Source organism: Scophthalmus maximus, chromosome 12 (assembly GCF_022379125.1).
Source record: "Scophthalmus maximus strain ysfricsl-2021 chromosome 12, ASM2237912v1, whole genome shotgun sequence".
In the NCBI taxonomy this organism is placed as follows: Eukaryota; Metazoa; Chordata; class Actinopteri; order Pleuronectiformes; family Scophthalmidae; genus Scophthalmus; species Scophthalmus maximus.
This window is the reverse complement of record NC_061526.1, coordinates 24,810,001-24,827,500: the sequence shown is the minus strand read 5'-3', so window position 1 is coordinate 24,827,500 and position 17,500 is coordinate 24,810,001. Positions and strand designations below refer to the sequence as shown.

Below are 17,500 nucleotides of genomic sequence, written 5' to 3'. Positions count from 1 at the left end.
TTTGGATCCGCTTCTTAAATTAGGATCGAATCATTAATAACAGAATATTAATAACCACCAAGCTGCTGCAGGAGGACGAAGAGGAGGAGACAACACGGACCAAATCATCCTCATCTTCATCATCCTCTTCATCATCATCATCATCTTCTTCTTCATCATCCTCATCATCTTCATCATCCTCATCTTCATCTTCATCATGTTCATCATTCTCATCCTCATCATCTTCTTCAGAAAGCATCTTTGGACCGAGACACAGATGTTGACAGATCAGATTAGAGATTAGATTATTGATTCTCATATGACTTTTTTTTTTCTTGTTTTATATTTTTTCGTTCTAATGAAACTTTTTGTCTCTTCTCTTTTCTTCATTTGAAAAATTAAAAACCTGTGAATATTTTCTTCTTCTCATCCTGATGAACATCGAGCCTCTGCTGCCGCCTGCTGGTTCCTGCTGGTTCCTGCAGCGTCTCAGTTCAAATGAAATAATGACAGTGACAGGACGGAGGTTTGGGGATCTGATGTGATCTGATGTGATCTGATGTGATCTGATGTGATGTGATCTGATGTGATCTGATGTGATGTGATCTGATGTGATCTGATGTGATGTGATGTGATGTGATGTGATCTGATGTGATGTGATCTGATGTGATCTGATGTGATGTGATCTGATGTGATGTGATGTGATGTGATCTGATGTGATCTGATGTGATGTGATGTGATGTGATGTGATCTGATGTGATGTGATCTGATGTGATCTGATGTGATGTGATCTGATGTGATCTGATGTGATCTGATGTGATGTGATCTGATCTGATGTGATGTGATCTGATGTGATGTGATGTGATGTGATCTGATGTGATGTGATCTGATGTGATCTGATCTGATGTGATCTGATGTGATCTGATGTGATCTGATGTGATGTGATCTGATGTGATGTGATCTGATGTGATCTGATGTGATCTGATGTGATCTGATGTGATGTGATCTGATGTGATCTGATGTGATCTGATGTGATGTGATCTGATGTGATGTGATCTGATGTGATCTGATGTGATCTGATGTGATCTGATGTGATGTGATCTGATGTGATCTGATGTGATGTGATCTGATGTGATCTGATGTGATCTGATGTGATGTGATCTGATCTGATCTGATGTGATCTGATGTGATGTGATGTGATGTGATGTGATCTGATCTGATGTGATCTGATGTGATGTGATGTGATGTGATGTGATCTGATGTGATGTGATGTGATCTGATGTGATCTGATGTGATCTGATGTGATGTGATCTGATCTGATGTGATCTGATGTGATGTGATGTGATCTGATGTGATGTGATCTGATGTGATGTGATCTGATGTGATGTGATCTGATGTGATGTGATCTGATGTGATCTGATGTGATGTGATCTGATGTGATGTGATCTGATGTGATGTGATGTGATGTGATGTGATCTGATGTGATCTGATGTGATCTGATGTGATGTGATCTGATGTGATCTGATGTGATGTGATCTGATGTGATCTGATGTGATCTGATGTGATGTGATGTGATGTGATGTGATGTGATCTGATGTGATCTGATGTGATGTGATGTGATGTGATCTGATCTGATGTGATCTGATGTGATGTGATCTGATGTGATGTGATGTGATGTGATGTGATCTGATGTGATCTGATGTGATGTGATCTGATGTGATGTGATGTGATCTGATGTGATCTGATGTGATCTGATCTGATGTGATGTGATCTGATGTGATGTGATGTGATGTGATGTGATCTGATCTGATGTGATCTGATGTGATGTGATGTGATGTGATCTGATCTGATGTGATCTGATGTGATCTGATGTGATCTGATGTGATGTGATGTGATGTGATCTGATGTGATCTGATGTGATCTGATGTGATGTGATCTGATGTGATCTGATGTGATCTGATGTGATGTGATCTGATGTGACCTGATCTGATGTGATGTGATCTGATGTGATCTGATGTGATCTGATGTGATGTGATCTGATGTGACCTGATCTGACGTGATCTGATCTGATCTGATGTGATCTGATGTGATGTGATCTGTTGTGATGTGATCTGATGTGATGTGATCTGATCTGATGTGATCTGATGTGATCTGATGTGATCTGATCTGATGTGATCTGATGTGATGTGATCTGATGTGATCTGATGTGATATGATCTGATGTGATCTGATGTGATGTGATCTGATGTGATGTGATCTGATGTGATCTGATCTGATGTGATCTGATCTGATGTGATCTGATCTGATGTGATCTGATGTGACCTGATCTGACGTGATCTGATGTGATGTGATCTGATGTGACCTGATGTGACCTGATGTGATCTGATCTGATGTGATCTGATCTGATGTGATCTGATCTGATGTGATGTGATGTGATGTGATCTGATCTGATGTGATCTGATGTGATGTGATGTGATGTGATCTGATGTGATGTGATGTGATCTGATGTGATGTGATCTGATGTGATGTGATCTGATGTGATGTGATCTGATCTGATGTGATCTGATGTGATCTGATGTGATCTGATCTGATGTGATGTGATCTGATGTGATGTGATCTGATGTGATCTGATGTGATATGATCTGATCTGATCTGATGTGATGTGATCTGATGTGATGTGATCTGATGTGATCTGATCTGATGTGATCTGATGTGATCTGATCTGATGTGATCTGATGTGATGTGATCTGATGTGATGTGATCTGATCTGATGTGATCTGATGTGATCTGATCTGATGTGATGTGATGTGATCTGATGTGATCTGATCTGATGTGATGTGATCTGATGTGATGTGATCTGATGTGACCTGATCTGACGTGATCTGATGTGATGTGATCTGATGTGACCTGATGTGACCTGATGTGATCTGATCTGATGTGATCTGATCTGATGTGATCTGATCTGATGTGATGTGATGTGATGTGATCTGATGTGATGTGATGTGATGTGATCTGATGTGATGTGACCTGATCTGACGTGATCTGATGTGATGTGATCTGATGTGACCTGATGTGACCTGATGTGATCTGATCTGATGTGATCTGATCTGATGTGATCTGATCTGATGTGATGTGATGTGATGTGATCTGATCTGATCTGGATTCTGTGATTCTGTGGTTCTGCGTCAGAGACTCTGGAGTGAGACAAGGATCAGCTGTGGAACGAGCAGCAGAACTGAAGGTGAACAAATCAAACTCACCAAATTTATTATTTCATGTTTCATTCATACAAAAATCACTATAAAATCTCACTCTATAATAATATCTGGTTTCCTCCTGGCTCCGCCTCCCGTGGTACAAAACGTTTGTTCATCCCCAAAAAATCATCCAGGAACAAAAAACAAACGTCGACAATAAGACATTTTTCTGTCCAAGAAAAACAAAGAGGAAAGAAAAACGTGGGAGAATAAATAAAGTCCTGATCCTCGGAAGGCGAGAAAACCGTTTGAACTTGTTCCTGCTCTGATTAGATCTGAAGAACGAATCCAAATCCTCCTGAAGACACAAAGACCTGAGTGGTTTGATTCATCGTGGAGGACGATCGTGAGTCGCCGTCGGTCTGAAGCCGAGAGAAACTCTGACCTCCGACTATCGAAACACGGATGTTCACGAACCACGAGCACGAAACTGCAGAGACGCAGGAAACGGGAGGATTTCATTGACAACAGTCTTCAGTGCAGCGTGGACGGTGAGACGGACGTGGGCGGTCCAGGTTCAGGGGACGGTGACGTGGAAGGGACTCCCCGGGACGTTGTCGTCCCCCCACTTGAGGATCAGGATGTAGCTGCCCTGTTCCTTGACGGTGTACGTGACGCTGTACATCTTGTTGCCCATGTGTTTGACGTACACCTCCTCGCAGGGCGTCTTCGGCCCGTGGACGCCGACCATCAACATGTTGGTGCCTGCAGAGACACGGACGGAGACAACGGGTGAATGGTTTTCGTCTGGTTGGCGTCCTCGTACGTTCATGTCATGTGCTCACCTGCTTTGCTGCAGTCGACTGTGAACGTGTTCTTCTGACCGACGAAGGCCTTCGACAGGCCGGCACCTCTGGAGACGACTTTACTGGCGTCGGAGGAGAACTTGGGTAAAGAGGCGAAGGCTCCGCCCATCACCGATGACTTGGTGACAGTTTCCACGAGAACTGACGAGGTCTCATGAAGACTGTGGCCTCCGGACAGACGAGGGCCTGAGGAGAGATTTAGAGAAGCATGAGCATCAAGGAGAACCTGGAGAAGGTTCTGTAGTTCCTCCGTGGTTCTCGTGGTCTTTCACAGATCCACGGTTCTTGCAGGTAGTTGTAAACGTCTTGTAGGAACATTTCCACAGTGCGCTGCCAGCTCTATGTGGCTACTGACACCGATGCCCACAAACACATTCACCTCAGAACCTCGCAGTCTAAGGATCAGTTACGTTCGTTCACTGCTCTGATGATTACATGTTGTATATCTGACAGAACTCTGGTGAACTCCTGAGTGCCAGTGAGGTGCTGACGGTCTGTTAATCCACCTGAGACTTTGGCCTTGAAGGGGCTTCCTCCGATGTGCTGCAGTCCTCCGTACTTGATGGAGATCAGGTAGTTCCCAGGAGCCATGGGTGTGTATGAGACCTTGTAGCCCTCCGGACTCTCCTGACAGTCCATTTTCACTTTGGACGGTCCGTCGATGGTCACGGACAGAGCTCCTGCGCCGGCGTTACAGGTGTTCACAACAAACTCTGATGCTGCACCTGAAGGATACGAGCAACACCCATTAAACATTCTCATTTATCTCATTCAAGTCTTTAGAATGAAGGTGTTTAATGTTCGCGTCCATACCTGTGGTTCCTCCCTCCAGGCCCGGTCCGAAGGCGGACACCAAGCCGGGATCTCCGACCTGTCCCGGTTCTCCCACTCGGATTTTGAAAGGGCTGCCGGGGACGTGGCTGCCGTTGAAACGAACATCGATGGAGTGAACGCCGTTCTCTCTTGGGATGAACCTGATGGCGTGTTGATCTGTGGAAACAGGAAGACCATGAAAAGAATTGAACTTTGTGGATCTCCAGAAAAGAAGTGGACCCAGAGTCGAGCCGTGTGGAACTCCGGTTTGTTACCGGTGTCCATCTCGGTGATGTGACACTCCTCGATGGCTCCTGACGGCGTGTGGATCTTAGCATCGATCAAACCTCTGGCTCCATTCAGCTGCACAGAGAACGAGGCTTCGTGTCCGACCTTCAGACCCATCTCCTGAGGAACGGGGGGGGGGGGCAGAAACTTCTATTAGTGATTCTGTGATATGACCATTTTTATACATACAGATTGTGCAGTGTTAGAAGACATGTTTACTGACAGGTGGCGTGATGGAAGAGAACTTTTGTTGTTGGTTATTTTTGCCTGTTTCTTTTACCTCATCATCTACTTTGTGTTGTTTTATTTGCTGTGTATTTTTATCTGACCGTTGCCTAAACAAATAAAGTTTGTCTTTGTGTAAATGTGGACCACGACAAGCCACATTGAGATTTTTAAAAAGGTCAGAAGTTAAATATACGGAGCTGCAGTTATAGAGCAGATACATTTACACACACGATCACAGAAACACCGTCAGACTCTAATAAGAATCTATTCATAGAAAATCTAAATGTCATCTTTAAAAAGAACAGACAACACGTCAGACAGTTTCAGAGTTTACAGACTCTGGATGAGCTCAGCTGCCTCCAAATAAACTGTTCTGTCAGATGTGAGGATGACGTGTTCTCACCTGCAGGCTGGTGATGGTGAGGCGGCGAGCGTCGTCGGACAGCGTGGCGATGGGGACGATGAACGGTGAGTCTGGGATGTGCTCGTCGTTGAATTTAATAGAAACCTCGTAATCACCTGCGGAGAAGAAACACGAGCAGAAGGTCGACTGAGGATATAAATAAATCATAATGTCACGTTGAAACCTTTGACAGGTCGGAGGGGTTCCCCAGGGTCCGCTCACGGCCCACTGCTGTTTTCAATACACATTGTACTTCAACTAAAGCCCAAGAAAAATAAACTGTAATGTTGAGTCTCACCAGGCTCCTGGACCACGTAGGCGACGCCACAGGATCCGTCCTTCCGGTCTTCAAAGGTGATCTCGGCCTTGCTGGGTCCTTCCACCGCGATGGACAAACCTCCAGCTCCGGCTTCTCTGGTCCAGATACTGAACTCAGCTGAAACACGACAAACACGTTCAACTTTCATCTTTTATATGTTTTCATGAAGAATGTTTACGTAATCTACGTAATGAAGAGAAAGAAGTGAACCTGGGATCCCTGCCACCCCTCGGTCCAGTCCTGTTCCTCCTGCTCGGACCTTGTGGGCCCCCCCCTCTCCCAGGGGCCCCACAGTGAACTGGAAGGGGCTCCCGGGAACATGTTGGCCCCGGTACTTCACGTTAACGGTGTGAGGTCCCATCTCCTGAGGGATGAACCGGACGCTGTAGGTGCTGTCTTCTCCTTTGATGATCTCTGCGTCCTCCGTCTTCCCTCCAGGACTCGTCACCTGAGCCGTCATCTCCTGGTTCCCTGCCTCACCTGAGGGGGGGGGGCGAGACTGACATGTTAGGATGTGGACATAGAGCCGGGATCTGAGGTCCAGATGTTTTCCAGCTCTGGTCCCAAAGGAAACACAGGAACTGATTATATCAAAATGTTTCATGACATTTCGTCTGGAGGACGGATCAGATTACGACTCTGACAGGAAGTTAAAAACAAACCAGGTCACAGTGAAGCATCATGGGAAAAGACTTTCACATGCAGCATTGGTTTAATATAACATTTTCTCTCACACACACACACACACCGTCCTGCAGAGGCGGTCGGCTGACGGCCGGAGCGCCGCTGAACCCGCTCAGACTCTCCCGCCCTAGGAAGTCTCCGAACACGTCCCTGAAGGGGTCGCCTCCGACCTGCGTGCTCTCCTCCACCCGGACCTCCCTCTTCGTCTCGCCCGCCCGGGTCTTGCTGATCTCCGTCCTCTCCGTCCGGGTGTAGGTGTGGCTGCTGCGGGTGAACGTCCGCGTCAGACGCTCCTGATTCGACACCATCTGAAACCAGTTCCCTGCAGGAGGAGGAGGCGGCGAGGAAACGAGGGACAAAGAGAAGGAGGTGAAGAGGAGGAAGCAGAGCGGACCGGGTGCAGACGAGGCAGTGATGTCACAGCTCACCAGGTATTTTGAGATTGAGGTCACAGGTGCTGCCGACGGTGGCGATGGAGGAAGCCTGACGTTTCCTGGTGATGCTCTCCTTCATCCGGCCATCGCCAAACACCTTCACCGTGAACGGACTTCCTGTTGGGACAAAAGTATTTGGACGGTTTTTTCACGTTAGCTAATTCAAATAAAATTCCAAAGCAACAATTCCAAACAGACATGAAGATTCATTTTTGAACTTTTAATCAAACAGCAGGAATTTCAGGAAAACCATTTGTAAAGTTATGTGAAATCACGGCAACAAGAATCAAACAACTGGACGTGAACCACAGGACTGGTGCCATGGTGACGTCATCGATCTGTCAGGTTCGGACCTGGTACGTGTTGGTCGGCGAACTTGATGTTGATGATGTAGTTTCCTGGTTCAGTGGGACAGTAGGTGACTTTACAGGTCCCGTCCTCCACGTCCTCACAGTTGATGTCCACTTTACTGGGCCCCTCGATGGACAGACCCAGACCTCCGTAACCTGGCAACAACAGACGGTTCATCATCATCATCATCATCCACTGGAGGACGAGATCGAACTGCGCGAACACATTCAGCTCTAAATCCTGACCTGCGTTCCTCGTGTCCACGATGAACTCTGCCACCTCGAAGGTGTGACCCTCCAGCAGCCCCTGACCGTAAACCTTCACCTTGCTGGCGTCTCCGATCTCCGACTGACCGACCATGATCTTGAACGGACTGTTGGTCACGTGTTTCCCGTTCTTCTTCACACTGACCACGTGTTCGCCCACTTCCTTCGGTGTGAACGAGATTCCTGCAGACAAAAGAAACACAAACGTGTCAAGCTCAACCACTAAGGTTAGCATGTATGTGTCGATAGCTTTAACGAAATAGAACATGAGGTTCTATTGAGTTTCAGGCCTCAAACATCATCAAGTTCATAAAGTTCATATTTTCATCCACGTCGTTGAGCCGCGAGCAGCGTGGGCTGACCGATGTGTCTGTTGGGAAGCCTCTTCAGCAGACACGGCTCCTCGTGTCCGGACGGCGCTCGGATGGTCGCCGTCAGGCTGCTCAGGTCTGTCTCCGTGATCTTCAGGGAAACATCTGTTGCCGTGCCAACGTTGAGCTGAGAAGTCCTCATGGAGTCGTCACCTGAAGGTCGGAGGCAACAGTTGTTCGGATTTTAGGGGAGGTCACAGGTTTGAAACCCACTCAAACTAAAGTCTGAGTCTTCCTGGTTCATTACCAGTGATCTTGGCGGTGAAGGGGCTGCCGGGGATGTGTTTGTCATCGAACTTGACGAGGATGTTGTAGTCTCCAGGTGCCGTGGGCAGGTAGGACACGGTGCAGGTCCCGTCTTTGTTGTCTTTACAGCTGATCTCCGCTTTGGACGGACCCTCGACCGCCAGAGATAGACCGCCTGCACAGAGACAAACCAGGGACACGTGGGACAACGTTTCTTACAGATCACTGAAACAGTCCGAGTGTTACGGCAACGGTACCTTCGCCAGCGTCTTTGGTAACGATCGTGAAAGTGGCCGGTCTGTTCACGGTGCCGTGGCTCAGGCCGGGGCCATACGCTGTCACGTGACCACTGTTGATGGCGTCGACGTAGAACTGAAGAGGACTTCCTGTAACAGAGAAACACACGAGAACAAACGGTACATGAATGTGACAGTTCCTGTTTTCATTAAAGTTAAAACGTGACGTGAACAGAGTCTGATTCGTCCTAAAGTCTGTACGCTGACGACACTCCGCTCTTCACTTCAGATGACGGGACCTCGGACATGAATCACTCTTTTTTGTTGTGACTCATCCCAGTGGAAAAGAAAGTTATTACATTTACAGTATATATTTATATATATATATATATATATATATATATATATATATATATACAGTGTACCTGGGATGTGGTTCCCATCGTATTTGATGTCCATCTCGTGCAGACCTCGTTCGGTCGGAGAGTATTTCACGGTGACGGTTCCGTCCTTGTTGTCGGTGATGTGAGGACAAGCGGTTCGACCAGACGGCATTCGAACCTCACCTGGAGAAAACAACTGTACTTTAACTCCAAACGGCTCCGTTCACAAACTCATACATTCAATCAATATGTTATTATAGTAATGGCCTCAGACAAGTTGATGGGTTTAATTTCTTCAGCAGGGGAAACGGACAAATTTCAGACTGAACCTCACCTGTGACTTCTCCTTTCTGGACGGTGAAGGGAATGACCAGACTGAAGGGGCGGAGCAGCGGTTCCATCCCGTCCACCGGGCTGATGGCATCGTCGGTGGCCTGAACCAAAGCCAGAAGGGGGGGGGGGGGGGGGGGTTAGTGTCACCATACCGGGAACTCTGGGAAATGAGCCAGCGAGGAGGGAGGAGGAAGCACAGGAGAAGAGTAGAAAGGCGCAGAGAGGAGCTGATACTCAAAGACTGAAACAGTCCAGAGTCAAACTCAATTAAAAGCTTGACAATGACAAAATAAAATATTAAACAATCTTTGCAGTTTGATTTAGTGAGAAACAATCAAAGATTAATAAGCCAACATCTGACAGAAACAAGTTAGTTCAGTTTGTTAGAAACAGATGAAACATGAAAATAATCTGTTTTTATCCACTGAAGTAAAACAAAGAGCGGACACGAATATACAGGCGGAGGAACACTGGAACTGTGGACTGGAGTATAATATACAGTAGAGTGTAGTATAGCATAGTGTAGTACAGTATAATGTACAGTATAATGCTGTGTACCCATTGGGGGGTGTAGCCCACATAGGGAGAGAACGGCTGATGTAACTGAAGCTTGTCACACGGCTCCTTTATTATTGGGACGTCACTCGCCTGACAGGAAACACACACACACACACACACACACACACACACACACAGTTAAACACACCATCATGCACAAACACAACGTCTCCTTGTTGTTAATATTTTTGTTCATGTTTGCCAGAAAGAAAAACGTCTCTGAACTTTGAAAAGACACAAAACATATTTACAGAAGATAATTAATAATAAGATTAAAGAGGATTATGACTTGGTGATTAACCAAAACTTTTCTCTTCTGATTCAAAGACGTTCATCTGTTTAATGTGTAAAAGAACAAACTGATGATTCATGAGTTCGTCTCTAATGTGGAGATGATTCATGAATAAACACATCAATATATTCAGGAGATATAAATCAATGGATCATTTTCAAATGGAAAAAAACTAAAAACAATCCTGAGATTTTCACATCAATTAGAAAAATCTCAGATATAAATTAATAAAGTTTTTAAAAACATGAATCACATATTTGATCTTGATGAAGTTCATGTGATTAAAGTTTTTTTCTGTTTCCACGGTGGAAAGTGGTTCTGTTAGTCTCCACCGGACCCGCCAGCGACCCGACTCACCACCACGTGGAACGGGCTGTTGGGAATGTGTTCCCCTCCAAACCGGATGGTGATGACGTACTTCCCGGGCTCAGGCGCCGTGTAGTAGATATCGAAAGTCCCGTCGGCGTTCTCCACCACGTCCACGTCAAGCTCCGCCCCGTCGGGGGTCGACACCTTACAGGTGACTTTACCTTTCCCAGCAGCCTTTGCGTCCACGGTGATGACGGTCTCCTCGCCGATCTGGATGGTCGGACCAATTCCGGACCCTGACGAGACAAGAAGCTTGTTCGATGAAATTAATTGATATTAACAAACATCAGATTCATCACCACTCACCCAGACCATGTCCTCCGATCGACACTGTGGGGAAATGACAACAGAGTCAGTGATGCTGTGACAGTTTCAGGCGATGAACTCTGATTGGCTGACAGAGCCGTGGTGGGCGGAGCCTGACCTGTGACCAGACACTTGCTGGCGTCCCCAGTGGGCAGGGCGTGGATTCTGTACGGCGAGTAGGGGATCTCGTCTCCTCCGTACTTGATGGTGATGGTGTAGCGTCCCGTCATGTCCGGCACGTAGGACACCGTGTACGTCCCATCCCTGTTGTCTCGGATGTTCGCCTTCTTGGGTTTTCCCTCTGGATCCTGGAGACGAGAGAACAGGAAGTCAGTGTTTGAGACTGAAGTTAAAGTGAAGTGAAGTGAAGTGCTGCCCATCAGAGGTCTCTACCACGAACCACACGACTTCAACTCATCGACTGTTTGAGTCCCGAAACAAGCCGCAGCCACAGACGTGACACCGACACAGGTTCATACGTGTTCATACGTGTTCATACGTGTTCATACTGAGCAATGAAACAGTGACAAAGCCTCCAGGAGCAGATGTTTCCTCAGGAGGAGGTGGAGACCAAACACGGAGCTAAAACAGAAGGAACCTTAGTCATAGATTCATCAGGTGTTGATCTGAACTTTTATGATCTGATGATGTGCCAGACGTCGTGGTTTACAGCCTGTTGAGCTGCTGTCATGTGGCCTGACAACACATAGTCTCCAGTCTGGACTATATTCTGGAGTCTAGAGTCTGGACCAGAGTCTGGAGTCTGAACCGGAGTCTGGAGTCTGGACCAGGGTCTGGATGGCTGCTGGTTTGAGACCACTGGTGATCGCAGCACTCACATGTGGTAATGTTGTGCACACGGGATCTAACTCTACTGATGCAGCAGAGGGTGGAGGGATGGATGGAGGCATCTGGTTAGTGGAGAACTGAAAACCACATCTGTGTGTTCATGCTCATTAGACCAACTGAATGGAGGTAAGTCCAGAGGAAGGACGGGGCGAGATGAGAGAGGATGAGGGAGGATGAAGATGGAGGTGGTGAGGAAGGTGGAGGTGCAGGAGGAGGTCAGGCCTTACACAGCCTCTCTTCAGAATACTGAAGGGGATGGTTTTCTTTACTATGTGAGTCTGCCACACTCTCCTGCCCCAGTCCTCCACAAACACAGAGGCCTCTCGCCTGCATCCATCCGGACCCTGCAGCAGCAGCGAGTGGCCCGACAGCAGAGCAGGACGTCACATGGAGAGTTTGAATCAGGGGTTAAAAGAGTCAGAAACACAGAAGCTGATACATTCAGACCAGTCGTCTGCAGCTCGGGACAGAAACTTAATTTACTCATTGTGTGTTTTCACTGCGCCACAGTTACGACATAATGACGACGGTTCATTTCAACGCTCCTGGATTTTCCAGATCGTTCCCTGGAAACTTTCCTCGTAATCACCTGAAAATGACCTGATTTTCAGCTGTTGACGTAGTTTGGTCCTAATCAACATGGAAACAGAGAAAGTTTTGGTTCCCGCTCGTTACACTTGTGTTTTTAATAAAGTAAGAACTGAAATACGAGGTGACAAACGGTTCGTAAACACGCCAGCGTTCGTTAGCGGTTCCTCGAGCTACGGACAAGACAAACAAGAACTTGTTCCACTTTATTTCACAGCTCTGGTCGGAGGCTTTAAAACCTGCGATCAGTTTTATTTAACCATTAAACTTTCAACTTGAACTGAATCTGTACTGATCAGATCTACGACGTCCTGAAGGATCCAGAAGAAGATTGTCAGTTGGATCCTGACGTAATTTACCAGGTTCTTCATTGAAAGAAAACAACAACAACATCACTGAAGGATTCTCTGCATGGAAAAGACCTTAAGACATTCTGAGGTTCTGAATTCAGAGCTGGCTTGAAGGCATCATTGATCCACTGTGACTCACCAGTATCTGGACCGTGAGCAGTCCCTCTCCAGCGTCTCGGGCGTCGATGGTGAACTCAACCGGCAGACTGGCCGAGACCCCGGACGCATTCAGACCTGGACCACTGGCTCGAACTTTACTGGCATCGTGAGCCGGCAGCGTCTTGATCTTGAAGGGACTGAGGAGACGGTTTGAGAAGTTAGACCTGGACGACGAGGATCAAGACTTGGCCCCAGACTGACCTCCACACTGACCTGCGAGGAACCTCCTGGTCGGCGTACTTCACACACACCGTGTACGGGCCGTCGCTGGCAGGAGTGTAGTTCACCGTGTGAGTTCCGTCCCCGTTGTCGGTGATGCTGATTGGTTCAGCCACACCTGGGGAGAAACGTGTCATCGTGTGAGAACAATGTTGTTCACTTCTTCCAAAGTAAAGTCCAGGGAGTCAGTGTTGTGTTTGTAGATGTACCCGTCGGCCCGTAGAGCTGCACCTCCAGTGGCGCCACTCCCGCCTTGCTGCTGTCGACAGTGAAGGTCTGAGGGACGTGAGCTCTGACTCCACTCCCCAGTCCAGGACCTGAACACCTCACCTTACTGGGGTCCACCAGCTCTCGAACTGGGACTCGAAAAGGGCTTCCTACAACACACAGAGCCAGGTAACTGAACCTGTAACAATCTCAACCCAACAGGTCCGAACTCTGGGCTTCACTGAGGTGGACCAATCACCTGGGATAGGTAGACCTCCGAAGGTGATATTGACGTCATAGTCTCCGGGAGTGAAGGGGATGTACTCCACACTGCAGCTGCCGTCTTTGTTGTCCTTACACGACATCTTTGCCTCAGACGGACCCTCGATGGCGAGGCCGAGCCCCCCGGTGCCAGCTCCCCTGAGGCCAGACAGGATGGTCAGGACAGACCAAAGCTTTCTGAAACATTTGTATCAAGTCTTCAAAACTATTCTGTGAAATCACCGGGTCTCGACGGTGAAGCGGTTCGGCTTGTTGACCAGTCCTTCCTCCAGACCCGGACCGTAGGCTCGGACCCGACTGGGATCACAACCCTCGGTCACAGAAACCCTGAAGGGACTCGTCGGCACGGAGACCTCGTCAAACAGAACTTCAACCAGATGCAAACCTGCAGCCAGAGACAGAATCCAGATCAGTATCAGGTCTGAGGTCCAGTTTCATCACAGACTGTATATAGAGATGATCACTGACTGTGTATAAAGACGATCACTGACTGTATATAAAGACGATCAGTGACTGTATATAAAGACGATCACTGACTGTATATACAGACGATCACTGACTGTATATACAGACAATCACTGACTGTATATAAAGACGATCAGCGACTGACAGACGACACAAGCCTGGTGGAGGATTCCTGTCCCACAATGCACTGGGCTCCAATATGTCACACGTTACTATCAGTGGAAAAGCATCTGGCTGTAGCTAAAAATACCCAGAGTTCATCTGTGTTGCTCTGACTCTGAGTCGAGGCCACACACACACACACACACACACACACACACACGATGTTCATTCAGACCAGTAAACTCCCTCAGACAACCAACACCAGCTCCCGTCTGTTTCCTCACCGTCCTCGTACGGCGTGTACTCCACCCTATACGTCCCGTCGCCCTTGTCGGTGATGTAAGCGTCTGTGTTGGCGCCCGATGGATTCGAGATGCAGCTTTTGATTTGGCTGCCGCTCTTGTAGAACGCTCGGGCCTCCACGATGAAATGTGTGGTCACTTCCCTCAGGACGCCTGCGGACGACAGACACGTCAAATCAAACCTTCATCAACAGAACGTTTTCAACTTCCTTCATAACAGACAGAGGTGGGAGGAGTCTCAGTGACATCACGTCTGTTCTCCAGTATATTCACAGCAGCAGGGAACAAGAGGAGTTCATGAGGTGTCTACAGTCATGTGACTCTGGTCTCTGCAGCAACTCACGATGAATCTCTGGATCCTCGTTGTTTGATTGTTTCATAGAGTTTAACTGTAAATCTGAGTTTTCGGATCTGAATCTATTAAGATCTCATCAGATCAAGACATTTTGCTTCTGGATTCATGTTTGGTAAAACAATGAATGCATCTTTAGACGCTCACCTCTGGGTTCGACTCCTGGTCCGTAGACCTTCACTCCGCTGGTGTCGACGGCCGGGTCCACCTGCAGGCGGATGGGGAACTGGGGCACGGCGTGTCCTCCGTACTTGATGGTGATGGTGTACATGCCGTGGAACTGGGGGATGTAGGTGATGGAGTAGGTCCCGTCGCTGTTGTTCTGGACGTGAACTTCAGCTTTGGACCCAGAGTCAGAGATGATCTCGATGGTGAGCTCAGCCTCTCCGGCTTTGGAGCAGTCCACCGTGAAGGATCCGTCCTCGTTGACTTTTCCTCGCTCCAGGCCCGGGCCGCTCGCCGTCACCTTGGTGGGGTCGAACACGGACTGGACCACGGCCTTGAAGGGGGAGCTGGGGATGTGCTGGTCCGCGAACAGGATGTTGATGGCGTATTCGCCGGGCTCGGTGGGCAGGTAGGAGACAGAGCAGGACCCGTCACCGTTGTCCTGACACTCGATCTTGGCCTCGCAGGGCCCCTCCACCGTCAGACCCAGACCACCGGTACCGGCTCCCTTTGTGTCGATGGCAAAGGGAGCCGGTTTCCCCACAACACCGCCCTGAAGACCTGGACCGTAGGCTCGCACCTGGAGGGTTCAAGTAAAATAGAAGAGTCAGATTCCAGATGATTCACAAAGACATTAGCTGCCTGCAGGGGGCGCTGAACTGGTCTCTAACTGGTCTCTGCCCTCAGGGGGCGTGTCACTGGTCTCACCTTCGAGGGGTCAGGCGGCATGACGCCCTCCACAGTGAATGGACTTCCTTGGACGGGGTTTCCGTCATAGCTGACGTCCACTCGGTACGACCCCTCCTCGGGGGGGATGTACTTCACCGTGTGAAGCTCATTGGCCGAGCCCGGTTCCAGCTTGCAGGGGATTGGCCGACGTGACGGGGAGGTGATCCTGACCTCCAGTTTGCCCTGACCTCCAGCTCCTCGTGTACTGACGGTGAACTCCTCATCCTTCCCAACATCCACCTCTTCAGTTTGAGAAAACAGACACAAATTAAATTCACATCATGTATATTTATATCATGTATATTTATATCACATTTACTTCTTTATTTTTTTCCTGTATTATAAATTCTGGTTGATGCAGTTTTCAATAAATGGATGAAAATGTATGTTAATATGAAACACAACTTACTGTTGTTCAGCCCCTGGACTTTGACCTTGCTGAGGTCGAGGGGCGGGGCCACGCTGATGTTGAAGGGACTCTTGGGGATGGCGTCTCCTCCATGACAAACCGAGACGGACACATTCCCCTGAGAGAAACACAGTCAACACACAACACACTCCTCTCATCCAATCAGCTTGCAGGGGGAGGAGGGGGCGTGGCCTCACCTGCTGGACGGCCGTGTAGCGGACAGTGTATGAGTAGTCGTGGTTGTCGATGATCTCGAAGTCTCGCACGGCGTCGCCTTGAGCTGCGGCGGCAAACTGAACCTCCTGTTTGGCTTTTCCTGCTCCTTTGGTGTAAATGTTGAAGTGAGTAGGTTTTCCCACTTCGACGCCTGAACGCAAAACACACACGTCAACACACGACATCACACAGGAAGTGTGGTGTGTTCCTTTTGTATACTCTCACAGTAAGTAATAAATCAATTATATTTATGTAAATGAAATATCCCCCAGTTTGTGAAGTCTCACCCGTCTTGTTGAGTCCGGGTCCTTCTGCTCGGACTTTAGCTGCGTCGTGGGACGGATCCACCTTGATTCTGAAGGGGCTGATGGGTATTTCCTGTTGGAACATGACAGGTGAGTTTGACGCCTCCTCGTGTCCGACAGTGTTCAGAGGTCGCTGATCTGCGTCTGGCTCTCACCTGGTCGGCGAACAGCACCATGATGGTGTACTGTCCCGGGCCCGGGGGCGTGTACTTCACCGTGAACGTGTCGTTGTCGTTCTTGATGATGTCGAAGTCGATATCGGCCTCCGCAGGTCCGACAACGCCCGGAGCACATTTGATCCCGATGCTGACGTCACCTGAAGTAACAATCGACCAATAAACTTCATCTCTGACGAACTCTGAAAGACTGTCCGATCAAACGTGAATATCAAAACGCTGGGAAGCTAAAAGCGGAGGTTTGAACTCTGACCCTGTCCGGCGTCGCTGCAGTCCACGGTGAAGTAGGTCGGCTCGTTGGCCTTCAGGCCCGTCTTCTCCACACCGGGACCGTAAACCTTCACGTTCTCCGGATGACTTCCTTCACCGATGGTCACCTGACGCACAGAGACAAAACATTTATATTCACACAGAACATCAATATGACACTTTATCATATTGTCTCTTGTCTACATCCTTTCTGCAATGTTAATTAAAAGTATCAACTCGTTCACAAATAAGTAAATACATATTTATTTCATAATTCCAAATCCTTCCAATCAAATCCGAGACTCTGGAGAACCTCAGGGTTTAATCCTGGGTCCTCTGTAATTCTTCACGTCACTTATTGGCCAAATGAACCACAATCATTTTGGATTTACATTAGTATGTTGATGATGTACAAATGTTGTGACGTCATCCTTCAAACAAATCATTTCTTTTAT

The 17,500-nt window shown here is 48.1% G+C and overlaps 1 protein-coding gene across 5 annotated transcripts in view; it reads right to left on the bottom strand.

Moving 5' to 3' along the window:
- Positions 1-3,228: 3,228 nt before the first annotated feature.
- Positions 3,229-17,500, bottom strand: part of flncb (filamin C, gamma b (actin binding protein 280)) — a 27,745-nt gene continuing 13,473 nt past the window's right edge. For 3 of the 5 annotated variants that reach the window (XM_035616261.2, XM_035616277.2, XM_035616295.2), the window contains 34 exons: positions 17,050-17,173; positions 16,776-16,936; positions 16,603-16,693; positions 16,297-16,466; positions 16,100-16,217; positions 15,670-15,932; positions 14,944-15,541; positions 14,427-14,597; positions 13,798-13,960; positions 13,553-13,713; positions 13,296-13,463; positions 13,081-13,204; positions 12,848-13,004; positions 11,040-11,229; positions 10,922-10,945; positions 10,604-10,851; positions 9,955-10,044; positions 9,398-9,497; positions 9,106-9,246; positions 8,702-8,830; positions 8,446-8,619; positions 8,190-8,351; positions 7,807-8,010; positions 7,564-7,716; positions 7,205-7,327; positions 6,841-7,098; positions 6,303-6,572; positions 6,072-6,209; positions 5,774-5,889; positions 5,130-5,262; positions 4,855-5,031; positions 4,548-4,766; positions 4,021-4,227; positions 3,229-3,940 (listed from right to left, as the gene is read on the bottom strand). In XM_035616261.2, the coding sequence (XP_035472154.2) occupies positions 3,753-3,940; positions 4,021-4,227; positions 4,548-4,766; positions 4,855-5,031; positions 5,130-5,262; positions 5,774-5,889; positions 6,072-6,209; positions 6,303-6,572; positions 6,841-7,098; positions 7,205-7,327; positions 7,564-7,716; positions 7,807-8,010; positions 8,190-8,351; positions 8,446-8,619; positions 8,702-8,830; positions 9,106-9,246; positions 9,398-9,497; positions 9,955-10,044; positions 10,604-10,851; positions 10,922-10,945; positions 11,040-11,229; positions 12,848-13,004; positions 13,081-13,204; positions 13,296-13,463; positions 13,553-13,713; positions 13,798-13,960; positions 14,427-14,597; positions 14,944-15,541; positions 15,670-15,932; positions 16,100-16,217; positions 16,297-16,466; positions 16,603-16,693; positions 16,776-16,936; positions 17,050-17,173 (5,913 nt within the window). In that variant the 3' untranslated portion in view covers positions 3,229-3,752. The remainder of the gene's footprint in view (positions 3,941-4,020; positions 4,228-4,547; positions 4,767-4,854; positions 5,032-5,129; positions 5,263-5,773; positions 5,890-6,071; positions 6,210-6,302; positions 6,573-6,840; positions 7,099-7,204; positions 7,328-7,563; positions 7,717-7,806; positions 8,011-8,189; positions 8,352-8,445; positions 8,620-8,701; positions 8,831-9,105; positions 9,247-9,397; positions 9,498-9,954; positions 10,045-10,603; positions 10,852-10,921; positions 10,946-11,039; positions 11,230-12,847; positions 13,005-13,080; positions 13,205-13,295; positions 13,464-13,552; positions 13,714-13,797; positions 13,961-14,426; positions 14,598-14,943; positions 15,542-15,669; positions 15,933-16,099; positions 16,218-16,296; positions 16,467-16,602; positions 16,694-16,775; positions 16,937-17,049; positions 17,174-17,500) is intronic. The other 2 variants (XM_035616270.2, XM_035616287.2) reach the window with 1 other exon arrangement.